A 27,798-nucleotide genomic window follows, 5' to 3' on the forward strand; every position below is an offset into this window, starting at 1 on the left:
GGTTGCTTCTGCTTGCAAGGCGTGCAGTGTCATTTAGAGAAGCAAAGTTTTTCAGGTTGGTTATATTTTTGTCATTTTTATCTATTGTGACGTATAAATATACTAGTATTAATTATGTTGGGTCTATGAAAAATTATTCTTGTCATTGAAAAGTCTCGTGTATGTAATCAGTGATCACACAGATAGTGTTTTCTGAATTCAAACGTTTGTTGGAAGACCACTTCAGCACAGCCAAAATTTGTGTTCGCTTTGTTGCAGCACCAAATTGCTGCTGTTTTCCGAGCGTAATGTAAGGGTCAACTGATGTGGTAAAAATCGAAACTGAATAACGTAGAGACATGCAGGTAGGAACATGCCAAAAACGTTGCTAGAAGTCAAATTTACTACATAATCAAAGATGCTCACCAAGGCAATTCAAGAATCTGATTTTCTGCAACAAGCTTTACAAATGCCCCATTCATCGAATGGCCGAACTTACAGTCCATCTTCTCATAACACTAAGCAACAGTCATCGAGCAGCCGACAATCCTATATGATTACACAGGGTACAAGTACTGTCAAATTTACATCGAACTAACACACAGTACATCCCCGTTAATGGATAGCACACTAAGCAAAGGGAAAAATCAAACCATCCTTGAACAGCTGAACCCCAACGAAAGCATCCCTGTGTGGATCAAATCACATGACCAGCTGACAAAACTGGCCACAATGTAGAACCACAAAGTAGAAAATTGCACAAAATTGTGATATGATCATTTCCTTACAGCTCTTCCCATCCTCAGTCCCTCCACTCCCTTGATGTAATCTCTCAACACAAAAAATGTTTTCTTGCCCAGAGTCATGGTTTATTGTGTGCATGGATTGAAGCTCGTACAACATGATGAGGTGGTGGAGCTTTTTCATTAACAAGAATCTGTTCTGGAAAGTCCACACGGATTGATTTGAACTGATAGCGCTGTTTGACATCAAAGAAATCAACATGTAAGGTAGGGCTACATTTGTAAAGGGTAATTAAGCTTTTGCAATATATTCATATAATCTGATGAAATTATAATTCTATGAAAGTACTTTCTAAAACAAAACTATACATATGATTCAACATGTCTAAAATGACATGTTTTCAAGACCAAACGGAGTAACTACTAACAAATCGCTACTTGTAGCAACTCATTTAAATAATAAGATGCTAATACATGAACCAAGAGGATTTGGTTATACAAGAATACAAGGGTACTAGTACCAACTACCAACACACTTCTTTTACTTCCTTTTTTCCTTCTTTGTAATTATTTCTAAACTCTTTTTATTAATGAAAATTAACCACAGGGGATTCCTCTGCTGTGTTTGCATTAAAAAAAGCAACGCGGTTGTTTTTTTTAAATAAAAAGAAATGACTATTAGCCTAACTCTCTACTAATTAAAAAAAGGCATGCGGTAGTGTGGTTTTTGTAGAAGACCACACTCGAGGCATCAGGCCTGACTTCATGAGCACCAGGTTTTTATAAAAATGTACTCTATTGTCCACGCTTTCTGGTGACAGGCACATTTTTACTTACTAGATATGGATCAAATATCAAATCTTTTAAAATAAAAAAATATGAAATCCAATACCTGTTCTTTCCAAGATATATCCAGAATTCTGTAGTAAGGATCCAACAATGCCACTCGATCACCTTCTTTAATCTAAGGCATATAAAGTTTACATTAGCATAGTACAGGATATTAGAAGAAACTACAGAAAGACAAATTTGCAGTCAACAAAACTATTTTGCATATTGGAATATAAGACAGCAACTATGTCAACAACAGAGAACTCACAATATTTTCAGCAAATATCTTAAACCTAAAACATGGTTGGATAACTTGATGGGATAAGTCCATTTTACACCCTCGAACTCTTTGCTTTGTCTAAAGTGCACCCTCAAACTCTAAAACCGGTTATATGACACCCCCTAACTTTCAATACCGTTTAAATCACCCCTTCCATTCAAACCAGGATGGTTTTTCTTAAATTATGCTGACGTGGCAATCCAATCAACCAAAAAAAATTTAAAACAAATAATTGGTCCCACATGTCAGCTGCCACCTATCTCCTACCCAAAATCTCTTTCTTTTCACTTTCTTCTTTCCTTCCTGAGCGAGAACGACACCGGCGATAAGATCGAGTTCGCCCTTCCCCGTCGTCCCCCACCCCTCGAGCGCCGGCGAGCTCGAGCTCCCCCTTCCCCGTTGCCCTCTCTAGGTCTCCCTTCCCCCCCTCTCTACCCACGTGAGACAATGGAGGCGAGCTCAATGAGCAAGGCAGCGGCGATGGTCGCGAACACCGGTCGCGTCGACCCCATGCTCCGATAGCAGATCTGGAGGTGGCACAAGGAGCCGAGGAAGTCGGGCGGTCTTGGTGGTTGGAGATGGCACGGACGCCGACGAGCTTGAGGGTGATAGGAAACGCAGGTGGTAGCGAGCTCCACCCTCCACGACCTCAGTGCCGCCCACCTCGTCTGCCTCCGCCGTTGCCTCTGCACTGCATCGCCGCTGCGGCAACCTTCTTCGACCTTAGGCAAGGGGACGGGCTCTGTGTCGAGCTCAGCCAAGCGGGCGGGCAACCCCGTCTTCTCCGACCTCAGGCCGGCGGATGATGGATGGATGCGGAATCAGGCGTGGCATGAACGCGTGGAGGCGAAAGGATGCGAAGCTTGGGCTCGAAGCGCGACCCGCGTCCACTGCCACCTCTCGCTCACTCGATCCATCGCCAAGACCAGGGGCGGCAAGCTCGGGGAGGAGGAGCTTCAGTGGAGCCGTTGCTTGAGATGCGGGGGGAGGTAGGTTGGAGTTAGAGCTCGAGCTCACCGGGAGGAGGCGGCGCTTGGGGAGGCAGTGTTCGAGCTCCCCAGCACTGATCTCATGGCCAGGGGTGGTCACCAGCGCCGATCCATGGATGAGAGAAGAGAGAGATGTGCCTGACTGTGAGGGTGAGAGAAGAGGAAGAGGGGCTCAATGACGTGAGGTCATACGCCACGTAACCGAAAAACCACTCTGGTTTGGTTTTGGGGGTAAATTGAACGGTTTTAATAGTTGGAGGGTGTTAGATACCCGGTTTTGTAGTTGGAGGGTGTATTTTAGACAGACATAAAAGTTCGAGGGTGTAAAATGGACTTATCCTGATTAGTTGATTCCATATGCCAAAAGAAAAAGTTAACTCTACTCCCCCTAAACTAGTGCGTCGGCGCACTTAACTACTAGAATTGGGTCACTTCACACCCGAATGAAATTTATCTTTTTTCCTTTCAATAATTTATGTTTCTATTTGAATAGGTCAGTAGAACACAAGGCCAGTTAACCCCCGAGTCCAGATATATGAAAAACTTGCAAATGGTCATGAAAACATTCAGAAAATGTCTTTAAATACAGGCTCATTATCATACCTAAAAAAATATTTCAATAGAGACTTCTATAAGGGTAAACAAAATAGACAAATATGGAGTGAAGTGACATGGTTTTCAGTGAACTAGTTTAGGGGAATAAAGTGGACCTCTTCCTATGCAAACTAATTATTTCTTTATATGTTTTAGATACTGATGATTTCAAACACTTGTATCTACTTTTTATATAACAAGTGAAATATCATATTATGAAACTATGTCATGTAAAAGTATAATGATTTTACATGATTAACTTAAGGGGCAATTAATTACCCTTTGGGATATTACTGATCAAGTATATAAAGTTTGACTGTAGGTTTCCGAACATCTTGCACTGCATCGCATTTCTGAACAGCAAGGCTCAATGAGTCATGATAGATTCTAGGACATGCATCCAATTGAACTATACAGTTAAGTCAAATCAAGCTTTGCAACATTTTACAAATGACCATGAAGAAAATGAATACTATGCAATAATATAGCAACAACGCAAAACAATCAGCTTACTGCCATCACTACGATAAAAAGAATTACAAAGTGCAAATTTCCATTTATGATAGCACAAACATTCACTGGTATTAAGAGATCTTACTGCTTCATTCCGTAGACCATAGACTGAGAGTATGAAATAAGACTGATCCAAGTCGCATGTTAAATAATACCTGAAATTATCACATTTCAGTATAAATACAAAGGTACGCAATAATAGAACCCAATACACCAAGATTGGTGTTTTAGTATGCCATCTTTGATTGAATAGAGATGCATATTGAATCTGATTCATCTAAATGATCATACCATGTTTGAGCAGCATACAATAACCCCAGGTAACCAAAACTAGTAGCAAAAGTTCTAGTTCAATGAGGCTAATAGTTAACACCCATTCTATTCATGTGAAAAAAACAAACCCATTCTATTCACGAGTATTATATTTGCATGTTTAACTGACCGCATTGTAAAACCTATTACAATGATTACAATCAAGGTTAAATATGCCAGTCATAACCGCTCAGACCCAAAATACTGTGCTTACATAATGAAAGAAAATAGAGGCCAATACTTTATTGAATTCAACTAAAATATTTAACAGAATTTAGTTGAGCAGATCATGACTAGTGCAATCTTACTGCTTATCTTTGGCAAAAGGTCCTGAAGTTAAATAAAGCTCAAGGTTATTATTTCAGCCAGTAAAACAAATCCAAGATCCTTGCAAAAATGTTGATGTATAGTAAAGCAATTTTTAAATTCAAGCTTGTCATTGCAGTTTAGCATCCACAATTCCCAGTTATAAAACAGTTCTTATAAGGAAATAAAGGAAAACTGTTTTGGACAATGGGTGGACAATTTGCTGAAATATTTTCCCTTTTGTGGATAGAGTTAGAAGATGAAGACATGCCAGTTACACTGCTTTCTTAACTACAACTAGGTGCTTCAAAGTTAGCACACTTTCTACCAGGTATAGTATCTGTGTGCAAATTTCAACTTTCAGTTAATGTAACTAATAATTCTTCTAACAAAAAGTTGCTAAATTGCTCTATGCTATTTACGACAAAAATCATGATGTTCCAAAGAAGAGCACTCAGGAGCATAAAAAAAATTGTAAATTTGTAATGGGTCTCGCATAATTAATATTGATTTCAAGGATTAAGAGAACCTACATTGGAGCAATGTTGTCGTGTCTTATCAAAAGAATGACTTTCCCCAACACAGCAACTGTCTTGTTCAAACCCTCTGATAGGATGCCTATGGTTGCTTTCTTGTGAGATGATTTTACTACAGAGAGAATAAAGGAGAAAACGTATAAAAACCAACAGGAGTACAAAAGAAATCTTATACAGGCTTGAATATATGCCAAGTGACAGTGAAAGTATTACTGTTGACTTCACTCAAAGAAGACACTGATGATGCTAATCTCTTGGATCGTAATTGTCCCTGTGGAAGAAATTATTCATAAGTACAAATAAATAAGAAAATAAGTTATTCCAAAACAAATCATTGTCAATTCATGACAAATGAAACTTGAAGCCTTTTATGCAGGCAAAAACAACTTGAACTTCAGAATGGTTTTATGATTATGTGTGGCACCATGCAGGAATTACTGTTCACGCTTGTGAACAGTAAGCGCGGAACTCTAGCATCTAGTTGCGTTAGGAGACAATTTGCTTGAGTTAGCAGTTTGATTGGAGATGAGATTTTTGGGTTGTTTAAGTTATGTGTTAGCATATTCGAGTTAAATCTATCCCTTTCTTATTAAAGATATGTTATTAGACCATAAACGGCTAAATCACTACAAAGAACAAGACACATCTACCATTCACATCAACCAAAGTTTCTACCTGAAGTTCATCATTCCAATCTATAATGTTCTCTCTTCTGTTCAACCAACGCCGCTTGCTTGTCTTCTCAGCAATATTTTATTTACCCAATGAACTAAAGGTTTATTAGTCGCAGTCTAGCATATTTCGTAAAAGTAACTCCATAGATCGCTATAGTTATGAAAAAAGATGTATTCTATTTTGTGTTATTTTGCTTTGTTTTGCCAAGTTGCATGAATATGGACAACATAAAGTTCTTATATTCATGGTTGGTAAGTAGGAAGCCTCTTTGATTTAGAATAAGATAAAATGCGAGTTCAAAAGGTTAAGATGGAAGAATTTTCATCTGTTCATGTTAAACTCTGGTCTACATGCCATAGTTACATACTCCCTCTGTCCCATAATAAGCGCAGTTCTATCCGTCTTATTTGAAATATTTTTATGATTAGTATTTTTATTGTTATTAGATGATAAAATATGAATAGTACTTTATGCGTGACTTAACTTTTCAATTTTTTTCATAAATTTTTCAAATAAGATGGACAGTCAAACATTGGGCACGGAAACTTATGGCTGCACTTATAATGGGACGGAGGGAGTAGAAGATACCTTCATTGCACTATCTAGCTTATCAAGGAGACTGATGATCTTCTGAACTTCTGTATCAGCACCAAGACCAGGATCTTTTAAAGCTGCAGCTTCAAATCCACGAAGTGCTCTTTCATAGTTCTCTAGGTATTTGTCAGCCTGGAAGGAACCAAAACAAATAACATATTACACAAAAGGATGTCCTATACTTGGCAGAAAATTCAGTTGATTTAGCTACCCAGTTTAAGTTATGATCCGGGTTACTCACTGTGGCACAATTATAGTAGAGGTCTGGATTACATTTCGTAGTCTCATCCTTTTCCTGAGCATAAAATGAATTCAATTATATTCATATAATAAAACAAACAAGGCCACCCAACACACACGCCCACCCAAAATCAGGAGGTGGGGGTGGGGATGGGGGTGGGGGTGAGGGGGGTCAACTCTAGCACCCATTACCTAACCGTTCGCTTTGCAGACTCTAATTAGTAACTACTCCCTCCATCCGAAAATAATAATAGGGAAAATTGATTATAGAGCACCAAAAGTTTCTGTTTTTGGTTTTATAGCACCAAAAGGTTCCGGTTCATTTTAGTAGCATTGCAAGTTACCTCTGTTACTGATTTTGGCACTATCCAAATTGACGTTATCTCCCCCACCTTGCCCCGTCTATCTTCTTCATCCTCCCCAAAAGGTGAGTTCCATTCCATGGCACAGCTGTAGAGACGAGCAGGAGGGGCGCAGCACTTCGTCAAGCTCGAGTGCAGTGCAAGCAGACGAGATCTGGGGTGCCAGTGGACATCATCACAAGCTGCAGGACGCACGTTCAGATGTCCAGGTGAGCTCATGTATGGTCGTGCATCCAGGCTAGCTTGTGGACTCGTGGTTCAGCAACATTGTTCTGCCTGTATGATACCCACCCTGCTATACTTCAGTTTGTGCACATTTTTTATCCATGAAATTGGGATTGGCTAACAAGGCAAGAGGATTGATGTTGGAACAGCGTTCATCAGCAAGTTCCAGTCTTCCAGAGATGAAGTACTAGCTTGTGTATGGCGTGGTGATGGTGCAGGGATGACCGGCAGACAGGCTCGAGGGTGTTGGCTTTTGGGCCAGCTTTAGTGGCTGATGTCCAAGGCGAGCTTGAGGCCTCAAGGGAGATCGGGAATGGAACAGGTGGGACGGCCAGCGCCTGTGCGAGGCCTGAGATGGGGAGAAGGATTGAAGAGGAAGATGGTATATTGGTATATTGCAAAAATAATAGAAAGAAAAAGAAAACTAACAGAAGTTTGGATGGAGTGCTAAAATCAGTAACGGAGGTAAACTTTCAATGCTATTAAAGTGAACCGGAACCTTTCGATGCTATAAAACCAAAAACAAAAACTTTCGGTGCTATAACCAATTTTGCCATAATAAAACCTAGGACTAGATGGGGCATTTGCTAGTACTAGATACATTGTACTAGGAAACGTCACATCCGGTCCTAGATTCTTATATTTTGGGACTGAGGTAAGTATCAAACTGGTACATAATGATCATCTAGGGTCAAATCTTAAACATGCCACCTAGACGTTGGTAACGTTAAGTATTAGGAACCCTTGGAATTGCAATGGGACAACGTGCATACAAGTCACCATACAAATACGCAGAAGAGCCCGTTAGAATAGGGTAAATACACAACTAGCTATAAGATACATCTAGCAGTTTGCACTTTGCGCAGCCAAATCACTCTCTTCCCAGAGTACCCCTTCCTTTCTTTCTCTTGCATGACTAGTGGACCACATCAGGTTTATTTGGCAAACTGATCTTAGCTAACTCAGGTACCATATCTAAATGGACGCCGGGTAAACGAAATACGAAAGAATAAATGCATCTTCAGCTCGCCAAAGCGATTTTTGGCATGGAATTGATTGTCACTGGTTTTAACTGTTGGAAGGTGCAAATTCAACAGTTTGAGTTGAGAAGTGTTTTCTGGACTCACACGAAAGTAGAAGGGGAGTAGAATGGACTCCTGAATAAAAAATTGGAAGCTTTACACAAAAAAGTGGAAATCTTTCAGAGAATATATCTTACTTTCATGAATGAAATTATCAAACCAACAGAAGTATGAAATGCACAAACTTACAGCATTTTGATAGGCTTTGACTGAATGATGAAGCTTCATGTGATCCCAGGATCCACTCACGAAAAAGCTTGTCAGATATGCATTACCCAGATTATCTATACAGAAATGAGGAAATAAAGAATTTTTGTAAAAACAGAAATAAATCGGGAAAAAAAAAAGAGTATCTCAGAAAAACCCATTCAATGCTGATGCAGCAAGATTGATGGACCTGGAACCCATATATGTCTATTTCATAACTTATGCTGAGTGCTTCTTCATTTAGAAATATAACATTGCTAATTCAAATTTACTACTCAATGCGGTATTTCCAAATAAAGTGGCACTGAACATAAATGTTGATGGTTGGTAACACATCACTAGTTTTTGTAGTAGTAAAACTAAACAGTGTATCTTTCGGATGGCATTAAGTGTACTTTAAAACTTAGGTGGAATTAAAGTAATTGTGGTCTTTTTCAGTGGTATGTAACCATTTTTTCTGTACTTAGCATCTCCATAAATTAGGATATATGATCATTCATCGATGAAGAAACACCTCGATTAATGGTCATTTCCTTGTACCTCAGTATATGTATGTTTAAAAGTTTAGAAGTCCAGAAAGTGTTAATTCATTCATTTTTATCATTCCAAAATCCAAACAGATCCTAATGCTAGTTTTCAATGAGATATAGGAGATAACTAGCTAGTTGAGGAAGGTAACCATCCAAATAGTATGGAGATATATAATTTTGTACTTGCATATTCACTGCAAATGCATAATGGGCTAACAACATAATGTGATAAACACTGTGAAAAGGAGATCGACAACAGCTACTGCACTTAGAGGAGAGAGTGCATCTATGGGGAGATAAAAACTACTTCCTCCGTTTCATAATGTAAGTCTTTCTAGCATTGCCCACATTCATATAGATGTTAATGAATCTAAATATATATGTGTGTCTAGATTCATTAACATCTATATGAATATGGGCAATGCTAGAAAGTCTTACATTATGAAACGGAGGGAGTAGACTACAGAAGCTCATTGGACTTGAGAATGTTCATCTTTGCTTAATTCATCTGGATTTGCTGCTTTCCATTTCATACAGAAAGAGGTCCTTAATACTTCAACTAAGATAAAGTGTAATATATAATCTTATTACTAATGATAAAACTGAATAAACAAATAATAGCCTTGTCTGCTAATAACTTAGGTAACTAGCTGCCTTTCTGCTACAGCACCACTCAGATAATCATATGTGAGTAGTACCATGTGAATGTGCACACTACCTCCCTGCAGATAACATATGCAGGATAAATAACCAAATCCATTTTCTCTTGTACAGCTGACTAACTCTACCAATACAGGAATAAGACCTGAGTTGATTCAAGGATAGTACCAAAGCTTTTATTTTAACCAACAAGCACACTCCAGGATCACTCATGAAGAAAGTGATAATGTGTTTTGAGGTAGTACTAGTGATCACATAGTATTAAGAGTACAAGTTTACAACTGAAGTAATTGTTCGGGCAAATCTCAATTTCTGGCATATATCCAATGGACTAAAGTAAATATATATGAGCAGTACATAAAACGACAGCCTTCTAAAGGAAAGAAGGCAAAGTTCAGAATAAAATATTGCACAATTTCAGTTTTATCTTGAAGCAATAAAACACTAGCAGTGGTCTGCTCCAAACAGAAAAGACGATGCTTAATTTTAGGAGCTAGTTGTTTTTGTTCGTTCCATTTCACCCGAGGGTTGTGCGCATTGAAAACAAGAATGCATATCGCAAAAATAACTAGAGTGGGTTAGCCAAGCTTTGATCAAAAGCGTGCATGTGCCACCAGGCAATTTAAAATTCTCCTCCACAAGCACAATAACCAATCTGTACACGAAACGCTGTCAGCAAATATAGTTCCTGAATATTCCGGCTCCTCTGATGTTCATGCAACAGCTTACAAAAAAGGCAAGACAAGCTTTGGGGTATATAATGATATGAGAACGCATTTCTTGTTTGAAATGTCATGGGCAGTGGGCTGAGGAGTCGAGTCCCCAGGGAGCGGTACAGTATTACAGTAGCTCAGTTGGTTAAGAGTCTGTTGGATAGGATTAGACTAGGTCCTTTCCTCCACCTATATAAGGATGGATTGCATCATCATTCTAATTGAGAAATGAATCAGAATTAGTCTCCCCCAACCTATATCCCTTCTCATCCCTAGAAGCCGTCGCCGCCCGGCAATCCCCCAGGCGGTGTTTACCAACCCTAACCCATAACAGGTCTATCACAACTGGCTGTTTTGGAATCTTACTAAACAAAATCAAATTCAGGGTTAAAACATTTATTGATTACACCATGCCACAAAATATGAATCTAAACTCTGGTTGAATCAAGCAACAAGGGAACGCCGGCATGTCACCGTGGTATGTGACACCAAGGAAACAGAACATATGCAACTATTATTTTGAATGAAAAGATTCTTACACCAAGAATTTCCATCTCTGATGTCAAGCATTACAGCTTCTTTTGCATGCTTAATGCTCTCTTCCACTACCTGTGCTTGGCCTTCACTACCTGAAAAGAGAACTCTGCATAAATGGGGTGCAACAAGATGAGGAAAATGCTGTACAGATATAGTCAAGTGGCGTAGTACATTTTTTATAGTAGGGACTAGGGACTCGGACATTCAATATTAGCATTTAGTACACAATGTTTGCTATAATTTGTTGACAGTTTTGTGTTGAAACTAGTCAAATTTTTGGACATTGGATCTGCATCGAGATAAGTGTGTGATGGTATTGGGTCTGCCATCTCTATCTCTTTTTTTTTACATAGTACTTCTGCTGACATATGTCGTCCCCTCTCTTTCCATGTGCCTGCCCAAATCACTTTTAATGCCCTGGGAAAGAAAAGATTGGCTCCACTTCTATGTTATTTAATTATCAGGAAAATCTGTTCATAAGGATAAATATTTATTTGCATAAGAATAGATTGCTAATAATACTTTGCCTGTCTTGTGTTTCACATTTAGAGATGTTATTCAAGATCAAAGAAGAGAAGACACAACAGAGTGAAGTGTATATATATATACAAACAAGGCATGCATGTACAGGAACAGCCAAGTACCAGCTGCCTGTGCGCTATGGTTCAATGCAATCAGGCCAAGCCGTATATGCATGCACAGGAGCAGGTCAAACACACGAGTTCAGGTGAAATCTGCAGGCACAACTCCTTTTTTTTTTTTTCTACGAGACCAAGGATCAAGTCTCAAGCCCAGTCCATGTCACATCATCTAGCTGATTTATCCTGGGCCCACATATCATGTAATTGAGTTGAATGGCTCGGTGTGCATGTACTGGCTGCCGCCACCGACCTTCTGGCCCTTTATTTTACCAAGGCAACAATCCCCTCTTTCTTTAGGTTTTGTTTCGATTAGTTTAGCCCCGTGTGCAAACTCACGTTGTCTTTAGTGTTGGTAAAATAATATTTCATCTAAGGAATCTGATTATTGATGTTCATGAGCTGCTTATGAAATCTCAAAGTTTGGTCTAGCTAAATAATATTTCATCTAAGGAGTAAGAGATTCTGATTTCAACAGAAGAATCAATTCGAGCCAAGGTCAAGCTAGGCTAACGAGCAAAGCTCGTGTCTGTTTATAAAGAGATGCCCTAACACTCCACCGAGAAGTGAGAAGCACATATTTTAAGCATGCCGGGGATCTAGTTTGCAATGGACCAATATTTCAATATTGATAATAGTACTTGAAGATTTGTGCCTTACAATTTTGGACAGAACATACCAGAGTTCAAGTATATTATTCATCAGAAACAGATGAGTTGTGGAATGGCCATAAGGGTCGATCTCACCCACAGAAGATTGCTCAACCTCCCTATCTGACCCCCCCCCCCCAACCTCTCCTGTCTTGTGTGGTGTTTCTTGTTGATCTATTAAATAGTTCAAACGTAATTTTGACATGAGCAGCAATTAGTTCATTAAACCTAAAGCTCAGACTAAAACACTTGAGCTGGTTGAAACACATACTCAGAATTTTGTTCTTGTGTACAAAAAAGTATGATTAGTTCATCATTGACATAACACTGTATCATAATTTATATGCTGTGGGGGGAATTAATTCCATAAAATACTATGAGCTGAGAAGTGAGAAGTTACTATATGAGGAGAATCTCACCTTGAGCCATACTTCTTTCAAGCATTGAGAGCTGGCATAGTATTTTCTTGTCTGCCCCCTGAAAAATGATATTATGCTAGAGAATTTGGACACATGAAAAAAAAAACATAGTAGCTACTTACAGGTAAAAATGTACCTTGCTTAATGCTAATGAAAAGCAGTTCATTGCTGAATCCAGGTCCCCTTTCTTCCATATGCAGTTACCCAAACACAGCCATGCATCTACAAGAGATGGATTCAACTTTACCTAATATATCCAGTAGAACAATGTTTGTTTAAGTTTCTAACCGATAGACATCATATACAAGGTAATGTGTAGTCTTCTGCTACATACTGCTTTGGATAAATGATCTTCAGCCTCCTTATGATAATCAGGGAAAACATCCAATATTTTTCCCCTCAAGAATTCATAAACAGCACGTTGTTGCGGTGTTTTCCTTTGCTCTGGAAGTTAAAGAAAAAAATATACTGAAAAGAGCATGAAATGAACATACAGAATGATCGATCACCTAGATAACAAGTAGCCAACAGAAAAAAGGAATTGAATGTCCCAAAAGGTTACAATCGAACTTAGCAACTCATCAAAGCACAAACTATCTGATGATACCTGTTGCATGTCCCAACTTACAGAAAAGAAAAGCATGGAAATACTCCCTCTGTTTCAGGTTATAAGATGTTTTGGCTTTGGTCAAAGTCAAACTGCTTCAAGTTTGACTAAGTTTATAGACAAATATAGTAATAATATTTACATTACTAAATTATTTTTATTAAATTAATAATTAAATATATTTTTATAATAAATTTATCTTGTGTCGAAAATATTACTATTTTTTCTATAAACTTATTAGTCAAACTTGAAGCAGTTTGACTTTGATCAAAATCAAAATATCTTATAACCTGAAACGGAGGGAGTATCATGTTGGGACCCCAAGTGAATAGAATATGTATAATCAGATGTGATCCAACCATCTAAATAGGTTTGGTCATTGCTGTTGTTTAGATATTGAGAGGCTGCTGTCAGCAATTCCCCAAAAATTTCTCTTACCACAGAAGATCGGGGCCAAGAATTTGGATATCATAATTCAAGGCATTTGTGTATTAGAATTCAGAAATTGTCAAGAACATCATAGTGCATAATACTTGACTTGTTAATGCTTTACATAGTTTGTTGTGCCACAGCAATGGTAGTTCCCCTTGTTCTCATGATAATTCGTAAGGCAGCATAGGTGGAACCATGCAGGCATTTGGACATAAAATGAGTACTGTACCAACTCACAAACATGAAAGTTTACAGCTATACATGCACAACAATAAGATTATATATGCCTGCGTTTCGCAGCAGAATTTCCTATTGATGAATGCTGGAACAGACATTATGCGGGCACCAAAATTCTGGAGTACAGATGTTTAGAAAGACAGACTAGCCAGCATCAAATCCAACACAGACACTGTTGACATCCATCCTAGAGCATGGTACTGAATTCGGGATACAATACCTAATTATAGTAATACACAACATATTAGACAGCACACCAATAACTTAGCATCAACAGTAGAGAGATGGTGCAATGCATAAAAAATTGCATTAGTATCTAATAAATCATCTCCGCACCAATGGAGCATGCGCAATCAATAAAAACATCAGAGCTTACAAGTTGCAACACGCTCAGTACATGTAACGGCTTCTACATTTCATTTCTGATATTCAAGCTACATGCTAGCGGAATCCAATTGGAGCGAAACCATCACAAACCGAATCCATTTCAATAGCACTCAGCGCTACTGCGCAGTGCTACTAATCGAAGAAATAGTCTGGCCATGGAGACCGCGACTTGAAGGTACCTGGCGGGAGGGAGTCGAGGACGGCGAGGGCGTCGTCGGCGAGGGCGCGGAGGGCCGCGGCCTTCTCGACGGGGTCTCGGGGGAAGAAGGTGTCGCGGAGGCGATACAACTCCTCCGCCGCGTCCGCGGTCCTCTCCAGGGGCGTCCTCCGCGGCGGCGGGGGCGCGGAGGCAGAGCTCGCCGCAGCGCCGCCGGCCTCGCTGCTCATCGGTTTCTAGGACGGCGATGCGAGTGGGATCTGAGTCCGAGGCAACCGACTGAGCGGGGCCGGCCGGCAAGGGGAGAGGCGCAAGGGCCGCAAAGGCTTGAAACGGGGTAGGAGGAAGGAGCAAAATATTCAGACGCCGGGCGCCACCTCTGCTCGCAGGATGGGGATTCGGCAGAAAGCGGCGGGCGAGGAGACGAAATTCGAGGCCGAGGCCGAGGCCGGATGGGATGGATTAGGATGCTCACCGGTGAGCGATGATGCGGCGGGAGCAGGAGAACGCCGGCGCCACCTCCGCTACTAGGATGGAGATCGGCGCCGGCGGAAAGCGAGGAGACGGGAGTCGAGGGCGCCGGGCGAGGAGACGGGATGGATTGGGGACCCGGAGGGCCGGAGGTCGATTGTGGGGCGGGGCCCGGGGGCTGTGCGGCGCTCTGCTGCCGCCTGCCTGTGGGTCATATGCACAGGCCCATGAGACTGGAAATTTTTCATCTCGGAAAAAGTTCACGTAAGATCCCTTATCTTGTAGTCGAGTCTTAAAACTGTCCCGAACCGGAATACCAAATATAATGTATTCCTAATCTAGTAAAACCGGGTCACATTTGATCCTAAGGTAGTATTGCTCTCTGGTTTTTTTGACGTGGCGGCTGAGTCAATGTGGAGCCCACGTAGACTCCACATGTCAGCCGGCAATTTTCTTCCACCTCACTCCCCTCTCTTCCCATCTCAACCCAAACCTCTAGGGCAGCCGCCAATGGGTGGGGAGAATGGTGTTGGCCGGCAGGAAAATCCACCGCCTACCACCCACCACTCCTCGCTTCTTCCTTCTCCTCTCCTCTTCACTTCTTCCTTCTCCTCTCCTCTTCTCCTCTCTTCTCCTCTCCTCTTCCATCCACTGCCCTTCGCCCCAAATCTGTTGCTGGCCATGGAGAAGAAGGCGCCACCGATCGCTGTCATGCCATCACCATCTCTGCCTCATCTTCATTCCATACTCCCCTCTCGATGCCATTTCCATTCCCTTCGATTTTATTCCATTTCGTGCAGTGGTTCGATTGGAACACGGCAGCACCCATAGGAGTCTGGGAGCGAGCTCCGACGGCGGAGGAAGCGGCGGCGCCCTCTCATCCACTAGATTCGGCAGGAGGGGAGGCGGGGGCGGTAGAGGCGGGCGGTGGCAGGAGGGAAGGCGGTGGTGGCAGAGGCCGGCGATGGCGGGAGGGGAGGAGATGACAGCGGCCTCGGATGGAGGAGGCGGCGGCAGCATGTGTTCTTGTTCTGAATTGGCAGCGGCGGCGGCAAGTAATGTTTCTAACGTGTTCTTGTTCTTTTTAGCAAAAGATTGAGTTGAAGGAATTGAGTTTGTGTTCTTGTTTTGAATCAAGTTGAAGGGATAGTTCTTGTTCATGTGAATTTGGTGTGTTCTTGATAAGTCGGAGTGAAAGGGAGTTTCTCAGCTCGAGCATTGAGCTGTTTTTTTTTTATTCGTGAAACCTTAAATGTGTTGGTTCTAAACCGATACCAAAACCGGTTCTAACCTGAAAACCGGCATCTATTACACATATAGGTTCTAAAACCGGCACTGATGATTGAAGTCATCTGTGCCGTCTCCGTGGTGCCGATTGGAAAAGCCGGCATATAAAGAAGGTTCCCAACCAGCACCGAAGTGCTTTTGTGTAGTAGTGCAAGGCTTCAGGTAGCAAGAGCACTCGCTGTCTAAAAAAACCAACATGTGTTTGACCAGTGGGAAACCTCCTTTCTAAGTTCATGGCGATGACACCAATAGCACTTTCACTGCAATTATCGTAAAACGTGGCTTTCTCGGGGTGTGGAGGTTGCCAATTTAGCAAACACAAACCAAAACCATATCCCCTTAATTTCCCCAATGGTTGACAGTACAGTTCACCGGGTATCCCTATGCTTCCTAGCATTCGTGGAAAACCAAATTGACCACATTCCACACACTATCAGGTTGCATAATAACGATCTTATTGCATGTCAAATCTTTAAAAGCATGGGAAAAGGCTTACACCCATGAACACTACCCCTAAATTATGGCTTCATGGCTGGGAAGAAGCCTCCACCAAGGCAAAAATATTCTCCATATGTAGCTCTTAGTAGCATCCACACTTTGCTAGCCATAATGCGGCAAGTGTGCCAACTACTTAAGAAAGTGTGGCAATGGAAAGAACCAAACACTCTCAGTTTGTCGAACTAAGCTTCCACAAGCTTAGCTGGCAAAGTAAGGCGATCAACCAAACAAACCATCAGTTTCATATTTTGTTTTCTATTATACCATTAGGCATAATGATATTGTTATATTACTGTCTTCTCATATAGGCTAGGAGAACAGACCTATATGAAAATAAATAATATGATAATATCATTTTGTCTAATGGTATAATAATAAAAATCATAAGCGGGATGGCTAGGGCGGTCCCGTGAGCAAAAAGTGAAGATAATTGCTTGGAACCACCGGGAAGCGACTACAAATCGGGCACCCGATTTATTTCTAAAAAATCGGGCGTTGTTTCACCACCTTATTGTTGTTGAGAAATCTGCGCTCGGCCAATGTTGTCGGAACTGTGTTGGCGCGAACTAAGTCGACGAACACAACGGCCTAGGAGATCTGCTTAGCTCCAGTGCAGGTCCAGATGGTTGATGAGATGCGGGCGTACCAGTCAGTTTGATTCTACAATTGACAAGATATATAAATAGCATATCAAATAGCCGATTGGCTGATAAGCCGATGGAGTAGTTCCAGCCGATGTCGATGGGGTTTTAATCAAACGGCTATATGTCTAATGTAGATAACGATATAAAGACAATCGACTGATGGTAATGTGATAAAACAATAATACAATCCAGTAGAAATCAATCGGCTAATAATGATATGAGAGCATAAACACTTATCCGAAGGTTAAAGCATACATCGGCTGAAAGTCCGATGTCATTAAATCCAAATAATTAGATAAACAGTGAAACTTTTGTTGCAATCGGCTAAATCTAACTTGTATACAATCCTTGTAAGCCAATGCAATATTGTGACATCCCAGCTCATGGCTTAATAGGATTAATCAGAAGCCGATCTCCAAAGAACTCTGAGGTTAAGTGTGCTTGGCCTGGAGCAATTTCAGGATGGGTGACCGATCGGGAAATTCTTCCCGAGTGCGCAAGTGTGTAGAAAAGACTTGTGTTGGTCTATGAGGTCAATCTATGTCCAAGAAAAGCTGCCAGATGTAAGTGGGCCTGACCTAGGAGAGGCGGGACGTTACATAATGACTTGTGTTGGTCTGTGAGGACAATCTATGTCCAAGAAAAGCTGCCAGATGTAAGTGAGCCTGGCCTAGGAAAGGCGGGAGGTCTGTGAGGCCAGTCTATGTCCAAGAAAAGCTGCCATATGTAAGTGGGTCTGACCTAGGATAGGCGGGACGTTACAGAATGATATCAGAGCTGACTCTCGCGGTTTCATGGGCGCTCGTCAGTCTCTCTTAAAGGAGTGAGGATGTGGCATCCCGGCCTCGGGTTTAATAGGATTAATAGAATACTTATATCAACAAATTGCAACTTATTTTTCGAAAGCCAATCTCCAAAGAACTCTGAGGTTAAGCATGCTTGGCCTGGAGCAATTTCGGGATGGGTGACCAATCGGGAAATTCTTCCCAAGTGCACACGAGTGAGGACAAAAGTGCCGATCTCCAAAGAACTCTGAGGTTAAGCATGCTTGGCCTAGAGCAATTTCGGGATGGGTGACCGATCGGAAAATTCTTCCTGAGTGCGCACGAGTGAGGATAAAGTGTGTTGGTCTGTGAGGGCAATTCTATGTCCAAGAAAATGGATGGGTGACCAATCGGAAAATTGTTCCCGAGTGCGCACGAGTGAGGATAAAGTGTATTGGTCTGTGAAGGCAGTCTATGTCCAAGAAAAGCTGCTAGATGTAGGTGGGCCTGGCCTAGGAGAGGCGAGACGTTACAGATGTCCAGATAACTCATTAACTCATCAGCACTTAGTAGATCAAACTTAACTAATGCAGCACTAAGTATAAAAGGAAACATAATATTTGAAATCAAGCCCCCTTGACTGATTTTTAGGGTGGTAGATACCTTAGTTAAACTAAACTAGCAAAGCAATTTAGCCGATACCGACATAAACCCTAAAGTGAGAATCGGCCGATATGGCTAAATTGAGATACTAAGACTAGATTAACTAAGATATATGATAAATAGGTGGGCAAATATATCAACCGAACCAGAGCGATCGAAGAGGTCGAAGCGATGCAGCCTTCAACAACACCAATGTAGCCAATACAATTGCTAGGGCTGGCGGAACATAGGACTTACCCATTCGCCGGAAATCGAAAGCCGATACAACCCCACGTCAGGTGCCAAGTTCTACTGGATGATAAATAAAAACCTCGATAAAGAGTGTGGCAATGCGCCGAGAGTAGTTGTATTGATCTGTGAGATAATTTACAATGACCCCGAGTGTAGATATTTATACCCATGGGTACTTCCATTATTGAGATTGGCCTTAGAGCAAGTTTAATATTATAGCTAACTAATTGGATATTAGTGCATATTAAACTATTAAAACTAACATGTACAATAGGTTAATTATATGGTTGACTATTTTTTTCTTTTCTCTCGTTCTCTCGTTATGATTTTAATGTAAATATATTGAAACATGTATATAGCTAACTCTTGCATGAAACAACAATCTTCACTTTTCTTTATCTATTGAGTTTGTGCATATACATTGCCATTGATCTTGTATATCGTCCTGGGATAACAACAGCCTTGGGGTGGTCCTCATCTGAGAACTCGATCTTCTGTTCGGACCACTTCATCTTGGGTGCAGCCCCCTGCCATGTCGAACAAACTTCACGCTCCACTTTCTTGTATTCTCGCTTTGAGGAGTACGCCGTGGAACCTCCGAAGATGTGCGAGACATGGAGATCGAAATCTGGGTATGCCGAGTCCGAGTCCTAAGTGGTTGCCTCAGCGGCCTTCTCGACTACATGTACTTGCTTGCCCTTCTCCAATACCAGTTGCTTTTCCAACGACTTTTTGAAGACAAGGCAATCCTCTAGAGAATGTCTGTCCGACTTGTGTATAGGGCACCATATTCTCTTCGTGTCGTATTCTGACGCGAGGACTTCCGCTTGAGCTTTCCTTTTCCCATTCTTGCTACTTTTCTTCTTGCTTGATTAAGGTGCGTCCTTGGCTGGTTTCTTCTCTCCCCCCGTCTTCAGCTTGTCGTTTCTTACGTCTCAGTGCGTCGTCCGCGTGAGCGCATCGATCGACGATCTCGAACAATCTTTGAGTAGTTGTGATCCGCCTTGTTCCCAACTCCTAGGTAGTATAGCGATCTCTGACACCGGTTTTGAAAACGCGAATCACAGATGCGTCGGTGATTTCGAGGATTGTATTTCTGCACTCATTAAAGCGCCGAACATAGTCCCTCAAAGATTTGCCCGGATTCTGTGTCAACACGTGTAGATCGTCTTCGATCACATGGCGCTTGTAAGTTCCTTGGAAATTAGCGACGAATTGCTGCCACAGATCTGCCCACGAAGAAATCGAGTAGGGCGGGAGGTGCATCAGCCATGAACGCGCATAACCCTTCAATGCCGTCGGCAAATAATTTGCCAACGCGTTGTCGTCTGCTCCGGCAGCGTAGAGTACCGTGGAGTAGACCTGAAGGAATTCTTCTGGGTCAGTACTCCCATCGTACTTCTCTATTGCTCCCGGTCGGAATCTCTCAGGCCATCGGACATCACGTAGCGAACGGTTGAAAGCTCTACACCCGGCGCTGGGGGCGGTGGGTTGTCAGCGATCATATGTCCTTCGTGGATGTCTATTTGACGATGAGGATGAAGAGGATGATGACGACGACGACGACGACGGGTCACTTGGCTCTGGTGTGCGATTCCGAGGATGACGTCCGGGTTCTCGGGAATCCTGTCGTCGTCCACCGTTGTCGTCCCGGCGCCGATCTCCGTCATCGTCATCATTATGGCGGCGTCCTCGACCTGTATCGCCTGGCATCCGTTGTTCGCGATCATCGCGCTCGTCGTAGTTGTGGCGGTTATCACGGTCTCGGTTCTCGCTCGGTTGTCCTCCTCGCTCTTCGTTCCCTCGACGTCGTGAAGAGAGATGATGTCGGGAACGATTCTCGTTGTCTTCCGCGCGTCGTGCTTCTCGGCGGCCATTCAAATGGTCACGGAGATCGCTGGTGCCGCGGGGTGGAGGAGTGGCCTACCGAGGTGAGGCCCGCTGCTCTGGTGGTGCGCCATTTGCACCGTCAGCTGGCGGTTGTTCTGGGTGTGCCACAACAGCGGCCTCCTCGAACGCGTTGTTGAGGTTGGTCACTGATTCCGGTAGTCGTTCTGTCCACTGTGCGAGATCATCGTTCAGAACGGGATCATAAGGGGTTTCCCTCAGTATTGCGTTGATGGCCCCAATATGCTGGGTCGGTGTAACCACTTGATTCTCTGCTTCCGTGTCGGCGCGCGCAGACACGCTGGACCCGTCGATAGCAAACACCTCGCGTGGTGTGTTTGTCGATGATGAACCCTAGTCCTCGAGCGAGTGTAGGACTGGTGGCTCGTGGGGATCAATGTCGATCACCCCAACGAATCGGTCTGAGATGACCATCGCTCCTCGTTCCTTGTTCGCATCTCTAGGAGAGATTTGTGACTGCTGGACCTTAGGAGGCGACGTCTTCATGGCTTTGAGAAGAATCTTGCAGCTTGAGAGGTTGTGATTCTTTGTCTTGTGGATAGGACAATAGACATCACGAGTTGGAGAAGTACGCTAAATCCCACGCTCTTTGCAGGCACGGATCTTAGCTTGTGCGTTGAGAAAAACCCAGCAAGCCTGCAAGGTGTGTTTCCTGGTTTTGTGAATAGGACACCAGGACCTTGTCGCCTCAGAAGTTGTCCTTGTCGGCTTGTGATTCTCGTCGGAAGGACAAGATTTGGCCACACTAGGATCCTTCTCGGGCTTGGATGTCGTCGACGTTCTGTTCTCCACTTATATGGGAGGATCCTTCGACATGGAATCGTCCGGGGTTGTAGCCACGGCGTTCTCGCTCCGGTCATTGATAGACTAGTCCAGACCAGCACCGTGGTGTAAACCAGGAAGACTATTTCGTCGACTTGAGTCCACCCCAGCATTGTTGAAGTAGAAACTCCTTGGTTGAAGCCGGGGTTGACGCCATTGTCGACGAAGCTTGATGACATAGTAGTAGAACCTTGAGCACCAAAGCCCCCTACCTGGCGTGCCACTGTCGACGGTGGATACCCGTAGACCGGATATAGAGGGTATTGGGGTACGCTGGTACGAGGATCTACGTAATACGACATCAAGCAAACAAGAAACAGGGATTATACTGGTTCAGGCCCCTTGGTAGGTAATAGCCCTAATCCAGTTGATATGGGATTATATGATGAAAATCACAGATTACAAAGGGAATAGTTGAACTCGAGAATACCGACGAGATCGTAGTCGAATTGGTTCGACTAGATCACTCGGCGACTTGGCTCCCGTAGGCTCCGGCTTCGTAGGCTGTGGTAGTTGTCTGGCTATGAGATTCGATGCCTTAGGTCCTCCCAGGGGTCCCTTTTATACCGCAGGTCAGGTGGTTTCTAAGTAGGACTTGGAGACATCGGACCCTACACGATACAGTGACGACCCAGTCCTATCCGGGTAGGAATCTTTCCATTTATAGACTCCGTGATGAATTTCCTTAGCGCATACAGAGAACGTCTGTATACGCTCAGATATACCATATCGATTTATAGCGTATATCCAAGGGTGAGTATATCTTATCTGTAACCCTGACAGTTTATGGTAGTAATAGTTGTAAAATTGGACATGAAAAAACTGGAACCAGTGCATGTCACGGTTTGGTTTGCATAAAAGACATGAATTGTCTTAGGCCTTGTTTAGTTACCAAAAAGTTTTTCTCTAAAACGTCACATCGAATCTTTGGACATATGCATGGAGCATTAAATATAGATAAAATGAAAAACTAATCACACGGTTTGCATGGAAATCGCAAGATGGATCCTTTGAGCCTAATTAGTCCATGATTAGCCATAAGTGCTACAGTAACCCACATGTGCTAATGACGGATTAATTAGGCTTAATAAATTTATCTCGCGGTTTACATGCGAGTTATAAAATTAGTTTTTTCATTCGTGTCCGAAAACTTCTTCCGACATCCGGTCAAACGTAAATATGACACCTAAAATTTTTTTTCCGAACTAAACAAGGCCTTAATACTATTAAAACAAATATGAAAAAAAAACCATCGAACCAGCTGGTTTTATGTTGAATTGTCTTAATAGTATTAAAACAAATATGAAAAAAAACCATCGAATCAACTGTTTTTCGGGTGAATTGTCTTAAAACTATTAAAACAAATATGAAAAAAAACCATCGAACCAGCTGGTTTTCTGGTGAATTGTCTTAAAACTATTAAAACAAATATGCAAAAAAAACCTTGAGCAAATGGGGAGTTGAACCTCAGACTAAATGAGCTGCATGCGTTGTACTTTCCACCTAACCAACTCTGTAAGAAAAATTTGTTGGCGAGGACTGAATAACTATTCTGTTTAGCAGTTTTAGCGTTAATTATGATAAAAAATAATTAGCCATAAATCGTGGTCCAACCGATGAATCGGCGGTCCAAGCAGTGAACCGGTGAAAGCTCACTGATCAGTCCCAGCCTCCCAGGTTCGGTTTTTCCACCATGGTGGGTAGCCCGTTGATCCGCGGGCGTTTCCCCCGACAGGAGCGGATCTGGGAGATCGGCGTCGGAATCGCCGCCCTCGCAAAGTGACAGCAAAGTGAGACGACGGCGAGATGGTCCACTCCCTCTTGGAGCCCCGCCCGGCAGGCAGTCAAAGCGCAATCCCGGCCGGGCCCTGTCCGTCGGTCCGTCCGTCCTCTCTCCCTCGTGCAGTGCAGCCCTGAGCCATCTTACGAGGAGACGAATTATTATCTTAAAATAAATACAGTAATAGATATCCGTGTCCAATATTTAACTATCTATTTTATTTAAAAATTTTATATTTTTTTAAAAAAATCACATATAAAGTAGTGCTATTTATATTTTATCATCTAACAACAATAAAACTATGACTAATAAATTTTTTTTAAATAAGACAAATAGTTAAACGTTAAATATAAACAGTATAAAACTATATTAATAATGGAGAGAGTAAAAAAAGTAAGCACTGGAGTACACTGCACTGGTTCGCGAGATCTGAGAGCCCGTCCCGTCTTCCGTCCCGTCCGTCCGTGACAGCGCTCGGCGCGCCCCTAAGGCCGCCTGCTGCCGCCGCCCCACGTTTTGCTGCCGATGATCACGTACGCTCGGGGACGAAGAGGCGAAACGCAGAGCACGGGGTGAGCACTCGCGCGACGTGCACCAAAGGCTGGTGTGAAGTTGGTCCCAGACCAGAAAATTCGAGCGAATCAAGGGGTCTGGGCGGGCGTGGAGAGCGTCGCGAGGGCACGCAGGCAGAGGCAGTCAGGCAGGCAGATGAGCGAATCTCAATGTTTACTGCATCATGTCTGCATTTGCTAGGAGGACATCACCTATTATTACTTCCTACTCTATCTGCTTCCTCCATTTCAAATTGATAATTGATATACATGTAGTTTTGGTTTTTAAGGTTATTTCTAAATAATCTACATATTTATGTTTATTTATTAGGTCTATTCGTTATTTGTGTATTGAAGTAAATGAATATTGATGCATGCATCCATGCACACATGTATTTATAACCCACATGCAATATCTTGATTTGCTATTGGTTAGGAAATAGTAGGGATGATGCATGCATCGAGTTTGTTGCTAGAATAAATATAGTATAAGAGAGTTAATAGCTTTTTTGGTCTTGGTGTACCAATGAAATATGTAGATAAATTTGGAATGGATGGAAAAAGACACGGTCTCATTTTAATTAACATTCTGAAAAATGACACGGTCTACAAAATATATATTTGACCTTATTTTTGTATTATAATATATACAATAAATAAATGCATGTTTATTTTTATTATAGTGTTTTGAAAGACCGATCTATATACTCCCCCCGTATTCGTAAACGAAGTCGCTCCGCGTAAAGGAAGTCGTTTTGGACAGCGACACGGTCTCCAAAACACAACTTTAACTTCTTATTTCTATAAAAATATTTATTGAAAAATAATATATGTATACTTTTATGAAATTATTTTTCAAGACAAATCTATTCATATAATTTTTACATTTTTAAACTCAACACCTTGAGAGTTATTCATGATTTATATTCCCAAGGGTTGACTTAAACATTGTCCTACACGACTTCCTTTACGAGTACGGATGGAGTATGTTGTTCTAGTTTCTTTAAACTAAGTATTTTTAAAGTTATTAATGGTCAAAATTATAAAAGTTTGACCATAATCTTGTCCAAAATAATAATTAAAATGAAACCGGAGGGAGTACTTTGTGAATAAGGGTGGGCCCTGCGTCAGTGGGTATTAGTTATTGTTAAAGCTACAATGGTAAAAGAACAAAAAGTGGGTAGTAAGTTGGGTCCCACAACCACTAGCCATGAGAGAGGAATGAGAGAAATTATCTGTTTATTCCTTATGGCTAGGTAGTAAGGGCATCACCAATGTATATCGCAAAAGTGGTCTATATAGATGAGACCCCACATAAATAAACTTTAACTATAGCAATCCTCACAATGTATACGGATACAATGTAGCATTAGGAGAAGAGAGAGGAGTAGAGATAGATAATACTCCCTCCGTCCCATAAAAAACCAACCTAGTACTGCATGTGACACATCCTAGTACTATGAATCTGAATAGGGATGGCAATTTCCCCCGCGGGACCGTGTCCCCTGTGGGGACCCGCCCCTACGGGGGCGGGGGCGGGTGACATTTCTGCCCCGCGGGTCCATCGGGGCTGTGGCCCCGCATTTTGCGGGTGAGGGGACGGGGAGAACATTCCACCCGCGGGTGACCCGTAGGCCCCCAAGGGGGGTATATTACTTCTTAAAATGTGGCCCATTATAGGAACATAGGCCCAAGAAACCCATGGAAATCAGCATATATAAGGAAAAAAAATTTAACCCTACCCCAACCAGACCTCCCCTCCCCACTCCAAGCCGCCGCACAGCCGTAGACGCGCTCCCTCTCCACCCCAAGTCGCCGAACGTCACACGCAGAAGCGCTCTCGAGTTCGGATCTCGCCGGCTCGCTGCTCTCCCCATCCCCTCCCCTTTGGTTGCCACTCTCCCCAGACCCCATTCCCGTATCTTTGGTTGCCGCTCTCCCCAGATCCAATACTTCCCCTTTGGTCGCCACTCTCCCTCCACTCCTTGGTTGCCGCTCTCCCCAAATCCCAATCCCTCCCCTTCGGTCGGCCTCTGTACAGTCCCCTCCCCTCCTCTCCCGGTCTCCCCTCCAGACACAGACACAACGGCTGCACACAGGCGCGGCGATGGCACAGAGTACAGTGGTGCGCAGAGGGACAACGGCGGTGCACAAATGACTGGATTGAGTTGCTACTCAATGCGGGGGCCCGGTTGGGTAGCGGGGCCCCGGAGGGGCCGGGGGTGGGGGCTGATTTGGCCCCGCATGTCCACTCGGGGCCGAGGCTGGGTGGAGAGTTCGGGGGTCGGGGGCGGGGACGTTCCAGCCCAACCCGCCCCCAACCGCCCCATTGCTATCCCTAAATCTGAACATACCTCTATTCAAATTTGTTGTACTATAATGTGTCACATCCAGTCCTAGGTTCATTTTTTTTGGACGGAGGGAGTATTATTTATTTTATATGGGTACCTTTTGTTATAACTTTTGTTATTTCTTTTATATGGACTAGTTGCACAATTTTACTAGGTGGCTGAATGGAATAGTTTATTCACTATGGACTATTTTTGTACTACATTGTGGATGCCCTAAGCATATTACCTGGTATTTGTTGCTTACTACTCCCATAATGTATACAACCTGGTAGTAGTAGTATTTTATTCTTTACTACCCACTTTATATGCACATTGTGGATGCCCTTAGGCCCTATAATCAGTTACTATGCTGGTAACAAAGATTGGAAAGTTAGGCCTTGTTTAGTTGGGGAAAATTTTTGGATTTAGTTGTCACATCGGATATACGGACACACAAGTATTAAATGTAGTTTAATAACAAAACAAATTACAGATTCCGCCAGGAAACTGCGAAATGAATTTATTAAGCCCAATTAATCCGCCATTAGCAAATGTTTATTGTAGCACCACATTATTAAATCATGGCGCAATTAGGTTTAAAAGATTCTTCTTGCAATTTACATGCAATCTGTGTAATTGATTTTTTTCCTACATTTAATACTCCAAGCATGTATCCAAATATTCGATGTGACAGCGTGAAAATTTTTGTTTTAGGAATTAAACATGGCCTTATTGAACAAAGAATTGAGAACACACTTAATAGTTGGAAAGATAAACGTATATGTCAGTTGGGGGTAGATTGGTTTTGATTAATTCTGTACTTTCAAGTTTAGCTATGTTTATGATATCTTTTTTGAGATACCGAAAGGAGTTCTTTAAAAAATTGATTATATAGATCACGTTTCTTTTGGCAAGGGGATGATCATAAGAAAAACTACAGACTTACTAGATGGGATATCATTTGCAAGCCCAAAGATCAGGGTGGTTTGAGGATTCATAATTTGGAAATACAAAATAAATGTCTTTTGAGTAAATGGTTGTTTAAGTTAATAAATGAGTAAGTGTTTTTGCAGGATTTATTGAAGAGAAAATATCTTTATAATCAGTTTATAACCAAAGTTGATAGGAAACAAGGGGTCTCATCTTTTCTCTTATGCTTATACTTATCAGCCAAAATTTGAATTTTCAACCTTAAATTTGAAGCTGGTTTTGAGGTTTTTTCGTCGAAGTTTATTTTTCAGCCTTTGCTTTTACATCGCTAAGGACACGTATATAAAAGTCACAAAATATTTTTCGTTTGCAAATATGCCATTTGGCTTATACCGCAGAAAAGCCAAACAATGGGGTTGAAGGTGATTTCCACTTTTGGGCAGGTCTCATGAAAGTCAATAGTACTTTCTTAAATATGGATTCT

General features: G+C 42.2%; 1 protein-coding gene across 1 annotated transcript; it reads right to left on the reverse strand.

The window, feature by feature from the left end:
- Positions 1–368: 368 nt before the first annotated feature.
- Positions 369–15,058, reverse strand: LOC127768576 (uncharacterized). The gene is made up of 13 exons (XM_052294187.1): positions 14,458–15,058; positions 12,950–13,059; positions 12,752–12,862; positions 12,616–12,673; positions 10,911–11,000; positions 8,451–8,545; positions 6,594–6,647; positions 6,347–6,484; positions 5,297–5,354; positions 5,081–5,195; positions 4,015–4,084; positions 1,615–1,686; positions 369–958 (listed from the first exon to the last, which is right to left on the reverse strand). Exons 1-13 carry the CDS (start codon positions 14,663–14,665, stop codon positions 842–844), a joined length of 1,296 nt encoding a protein of 431 aa, XP_052150147.1. The 5' UTR covers positions 14,666–15,058; the 3' UTR covers positions 369–841.
- Positions 15,059–27,798: the final 12,740 nt, after the last annotated feature.

This window comes from Oryza glaberrima, chromosome 1, assembly GCF_000147395.1.
Source record: "Oryza glaberrima chromosome 1, OglaRS2, whole genome shotgun sequence".
Lineage (NCBI taxonomy): Eukaryota > Viridiplantae > Streptophyta > Magnoliopsida > Poales > Poaceae > Oryza > Oryza glaberrima.

Bases quoted from the DNA above. Each gene is read 5' to 3' on its own strand.
- LOC127768576 (XM_052294187.1), bottom strand. From the start codon at position 14,665: ATGAGCAGCGAGGCCGGCGGCGCTGCGGCGAGCTCTGCCTCCGCGCCC. The intron at 11,001-12,615 runs GTGAGATTCTCC...TTCTCTTTTCAG, and splicing joins TGAAAGAAGTATGGCTCAAG to GTAGTGAAGGCCAAGCACAG. The intron at 1,687-4,014 runs GTAAGATCTCTT...TATATGCCTTAG, and splicing joins ATGGTCTACGGAATGAAGCA to ATTAAAGAAGGTGATCGAGT.